Source organism: Volvox carteri (assembly GCF_000143455.1).
Source record: "Volvox carteri f. nagariensis unplaced genomic scaffold VOLCAscaffold_86, whole genome shotgun sequence".
NCBI lineage: Eukaryota > Viridiplantae > Chlorophyta > Chlorophyceae > Chlamydomonadales > Volvocaceae > Volvox > Volvox carteri.
In genome coordinates this window covers 428435-433683 of record NW_003307629.1, presented here as the reverse complement: position 1 = coordinate 433683, position 5249 = coordinate 428435, and the positions used below count along the sequence as shown (strand labels likewise).

Sequence of the window (5249 nt, the reverse complement as noted above, 5' to 3'; positions counted from 1 at the left end):
AACCGCCGCCACGTGCTCGCGTGCCTCCCAGGGTAGCCGCTTGCCGCCACGTGAAGAATCGAGAGTCAGCTGTGCGGAGCTAGGCATGACGGCGCTGTCCAGCTGCGCCGGCGGCGGTGCCTCCGACACGGACGATGGCAGCTGTGCAACCAGCTCCGCTGCCGCTGCGCCGCTGCTGCGGCCGCCGCCATCAACCTTGTCCTGCGGATTTACCACATGCCTTGGCGGCGGCACCTTGCCGCCAGGGGCAGAAGGAAAGGCGGCGGATACGGCGGAGATGAACGCGGCAGTGTTGACGATGCCGCAAGACTTGGCGGAGGTTCTGGTGGATAGAGTACGGAAGGATGTACGACCTGCGTCGCCGGGTCGCGGCGGCAGCTGCTTTGACTTCGGATGGATGATTGTACGGAACGCGGTGCTGGGTCGGCTAGCAGCCTCCGCTGCCGCCGCCGCTGCTGCCGCCTCCGCCGCCACCCGCGACGGTATCGGCGCCGCCGTGCCGTCGGGCCACGGCCGCGATGACCTAGGTCGTACGTACTGCCGTGACATCGGCGCCGGCAGCGGCGCCGCCGACACCGGCCGGGGCGGCTGCGCGGGCCCGTTGAGCCACTTGCGTTGCTGTCGTACCATCTGGGCATAGTGGGCGTCGCTGACGCCGGCAGGACGCGGCGGCGGCGCGAAGCTGTTGCTCGCAGCGATGGCGGAATGGTGGCGGCGGCGCGGCGGCCGAGTGCCGTACGCAGCACCGCCGCCCGCGGGCAGGTCAGGGTCCTCGCCGTAGTCTTCGTACACGTACGGATCGGAACCCGCTATTGGCTCTGATTGCCTGTTTAGGATGAGATGAGGGCCGCACGAGGCCGCGTGTGCCGTGAAGTCGTGTGAGCTTTAATGATCCGACGTCCGAGCGAGCAATGACGATGGCCGTACACACATTACGTGTGTACGCACGTGGCCGTACAATCCAGCTCTCAAGCCAAGAGCAACGTAAACAGACTGTCCGACGCAGTCCGAGCAAAAGTAACAGACATGCACATGCACGACACAACCGATGCCGTACCTCAACACGTGATCCTGTGCCGAAAATCGTCTCGTGGCGCCGCATCCCCTGCCGGTGCCGTACAACGACTCCGATCCTGACCGCGCCGCCGACGCACATCTAGATCCCCGCGGCGAGCTCCCTGCCGTACCACCACCACCACCGCCGCCGCCGCTGCCGCCGCCGCTGCCGCTACCGCCGCCAACAACACCACCGCTCGGGTGCCAGTCCAGAAACCGAGGCAAAACCGGCGATGTACTGCGGTTTACTTGCCGTACACCTAGCGTGTCGTACCACGGCCCGCGGGGTGCGTTTCGTGCCTGTCGCTCTTGCTCCTCCGCCGCTTGCCGCGCTTCCTCCTCCGCGCGCCGCATCGCTTGCATCGCCAACGTGGCCTCATCTGCCGCCAGCTGCCGCCTCTGCGCCTGCAGATCACATCACATCACATCACAACCTGACAGTGAACGGGACCAGACAGACAGACAGACAGACAGCCCTGCAACCCCCCTGTCCCGCCTCACCTCGGCCGCGGAGATGTGAAAGATATCGGGCCGAGCCACCCGCTGGAGCAGCAAGGTATGACGGTCGAAGTCCACGGCCATTGAGTAGCTGCGTGCCACAAACTTCTCAAGATCCGCTGCGTCCTGTACGAGCATGTACGAGCATGTACGAGCAGAATTGAAGTAATATCAATAACATTTTTTCCTCAGTTTCCCATTGCGTAATAATCTCTAGAACAGTATTTGACTTCTCCACCTTTCCTCATTCTAAGAACCCTCCGTGTCGTTGATCCTACCTTAGGGGGCCCTATGCGGGCCCACTCTTGCGGCGTCAGATCGTTAGCGGACAAAAGCCGCTGTCGCGCCAATCGGGCCTTACGCTCCTCCTCCGTCTCCGCCGCCGCCGTCGGCCCTACAGCCTCCAGCGGTGGCGACGACATCGACGGCATCGATCCAAATCCAGTTGCCGTCGGCGTCCCCCACCTGGATCCAGATCCATTTCCGGATCCAAATCCCGTACCGCCGCCCCCCTGGCTCCTATGAAACCCGCCAAAAACGCTGCCGCTGCCGCTGCCGTCCCCGCCGCCGCCGGCGGGGCTATAAAGCCCACCGGATTGCGACCCGCGGGTCTGTCCCGTCGTCACGACAGGCGACACTGCCCGAGGAGGGGAGGAGGTCGGCGAAGAAGAGAGGCGCTGTAGTAGCGGCGGCGGCGAGGCGGCGCCGCCGCTGCCGCCCGTACGAGACTCCGGACGCCGGACGAGATGTACGGGCGATGACCCGCCATCCGTGGCGGTACTGCCTCGCCCGTGTGGCTGGTGGTTATGGTGGTTGAAGTAACCGTTCTGGCGGTTATCTGTTGGGTATGTGAGAATTGACTCCGACAGGTTCGGCGGAGTGGTAGCAGCGTCGAAGGCCTGCGCGGAGAAGATGAGGAAGGAGGGGAAGACGAACCACGTGAACGAGTGAAGCTGATGCGAAGGAAAGATTGATGCACCAGTAGTGGATGGATGGGGGGGGGTTTGAGACGCGAAGGTGTTAGGAAAGTGTAAAGTGGGATTGGGAGGAGTGGCGAAGAGGGGGGGAGGGCGAAGATATATACACACACACACACGCATAGGACCGGATATTTTCAGTTGAGCGCTCCAAGTCCCAAAACGCTATTAACCCGATACTACAATTCCGTACACGTGTACGACATGCCACACCTGACCGAGCTCCTCCTCGTTGGGTGTCCATCGCCATGGATCCAACGTGAAGCCAGAGGGAAGCCGTACACGCCCGCCAGATTTGGGACCAGATCCCGGTTCTAAGGGATATTGGTACATCATCTGCTGCTCGTCCAAAGGGGCCGTAGGGGCTGTGGAGGCCGGCGGCTGATACTCCTGGGAAGGTACGGCATCGGTGGTGGCGGCAGCGGCACCAGCAGGGCTAGTGGGGCTGACGGGGTCCTGGGTCCAGAGGTTTGACTCCAGGGGCGGAGATGGGGATGGGGATGGCGGTGGCGGTGCACCTGCCGGCCCCATGCTGGTCGGCAGGGAGGCGAGCAGATGCGCGTTGAAGCTGGGCATCGAGATGGGATGCACGGGTGTACGGCGGCGTGGCGGTTGAGGGCGTTGGAGAGGTTCCGGAGCTGGGTGGAGAGGCGGTGGAGGTGGAAGGTCGGTTTTATTGTAGAACGGCAAGTGCTCTAGGCCGGAGAAGACCGCGTCCTTGTCGTGCGCGAGGAGATGACTCCTGCGTGGGTTGGAAAACCAGGCAGCAGGTGCTAGCGTGAAAGGCTTTAAAAATAGTATGGAGATAGGTGTGCGAGAAGAGGTAATGTAAGCGGATAGAGGGAAAGCTCCGGCGTTACTGTTTGCACTTTGATGCTATGCATAGCACCCCGGAAGGTAGGATCAAACAATGAAAATCCAATATACAACAGTCGAATTGAAAGGAAAAATCGCCTGCTGCTCCACGTCTGTGCCAGCGGCTCCGGGTGCGCGTCCCTAACGGGCACAACCGAGATGGGGTGCGGCTCACTTACAGGGACTGAAGTCCACTTGGCACACCCAGCGTCCCATCATAATGCTCTTTGATTCGGCGTGCATTTGCACGAGCCCGGAGCGCTTCCTCCACCTCAGAAACATCTGGCCCGGCTGATGCCATGATAACGTAAAAATGTATGCATGAAATGAAGCACGTCTGTGGAAAATTTTATTTTAACAGGTATGAGATATCATGTCATCAGAAGCGGAAAGGTATTTTTGTGGAATGCTCGTCGCTGCTGCGACTTAGACGATGGACGAGCGATTTCAGCTCAAGACATCCAACTCTAGGGTATAGAAAAAATGAGGCGCAATCATAACCAGCCCTGCTGATATCGTTCCTAGTACCGTACCCTAGGTAACCCCAACCAGTCTGCAAACAGGAATGCGTCCCAGAGGCGCATGGAAGGATAGCCACCACAACTTATAGAAGCTCTGCCCTTTACGAAATAGGAAATTTCAGGTCATTATACCTGCCTCCTGACGACCTAAGGGCTTTGGCACAGAGCTTGTGAGAGCATAGTTTGACAGACGGCGCTGTGCTCCCTCCCACAGAGCCGATAGTCTTCTGCTCGCAGCTTTTTCCCTGTTTCTAGGGGCTCTTGGAACCAATAAAAGCGTGTTTTTACTCCAACTCCCAGGACCTCAGTCCTGCTTCTAGCATGGCGAATAGCGTTCAGCACCCTTGCCAGGAACATACTGCACACGCGCATGGTTTGAAACAATCCTTCACGGACGTTACCAATTAATTCTTTGCGCCTCTGCCCCTCCACCCACGTGGTCGATGGGGATGCGTCGCACCAACACGTCCCAGCAGCCGGCACCTTCCTCTTTCACACCACCCTGCAAACAATCTCCTCCAACCCCCAAGCCGACCGAGCGTTTGTTCAGCTAATCACCTCCTCGAGCACGACGTGGGAGTTGTGAGCCATCTCATCTCTGGCAAAAGGAGGCTTTCACCTCTCATAACACGCAATACCTTGCGACACGCAACTAGCAACAGCAGCAGTGGCGGACTGTCACTCCTTGCAGCATAGCGCCACACGAACATGCTCCTGATCCATCCAAGACAAGCCTTAATACTGCCATTGCTGCCGGAACTGCTGCCAGCGGGAGAGAACAGCAACAGAACTTTCAAGCAAGTCAAAACCGTTGTCGTATGGCCGAGGGGACGTACGACGTCGCACACTTCTCCACCATGGCAGCGCCTCCGAAGCCAGCTGGGCGGCGGAAGGCTTCCCCAATCCGTCCCCAGCGGCTCTGCGGTCTTCCTAGACACCGGTCTTCATACGGTGGCCGTGAAGCCACTGCCCCCGCCCTCCCTGGAATTCTCAACATACAGGAGCCGCCATTCCATCCGGCCACGGCCAATCTGTAACCCCACCTCTTTCTCCCCTCAATGCTGCTCGCTCCCCCGAGAAAGCTGCAGCTGCTACTGCTGCTATTGCTACGACTACTGCTACGGAAATAAAACCGCGGACAACACAATATGACTCCCCAACTCTGATGTGAACGAAGGAGGGGATGTAAGGGGGAGGCGTGTAAGGTCAGGGGTGTAAGATAGACACGGGCATTCCAGCAGTACACCAGCTGTCGTACAATGAACACTACCAAACGCGAGGGTCATTGCATGTCAAAAAACGAATATATATAAAACAAATCACGCCGTTGGCTTTTAGCAAT

At 59.3% G+C, this 5249-nt stretch overlaps 1 protein-coding gene across 1 annotated transcript in view; it reads right to left on the bottom strand.

The window, feature by feature from the left end:
• Positions 1 to 3687, bottom strand: part of VOLCADRAFT_108001 (uncharacterized protein) — a gene marked incomplete at both ends in the record, with an annotated part of 4063 nt that extends 376 nt beyond the window's left edge. Inside the window, 6 exons of the mRNA XM_002958112.1 lie at positions 4 to 826; positions 1058 to 1461; positions 1558 to 1680; positions 1833 to 2453; positions 2745 to 3273; positions 3566 to 3687. Of these exons, the coding sequence (XP_002958158.1) occupies positions 4 to 826; positions 1058 to 1461; positions 1558 to 1680; positions 1833 to 2453; positions 2745 to 3273; positions 3566 to 3687 (2622 nt within the window). The remainder of the gene's footprint in view (positions 1 to 3; positions 827 to 1057; positions 1462 to 1557; positions 1681 to 1832; positions 2454 to 2744; positions 3274 to 3565) is intronic.
• Positions 3688 to 5249: the final 1562 nt, after the last annotated feature.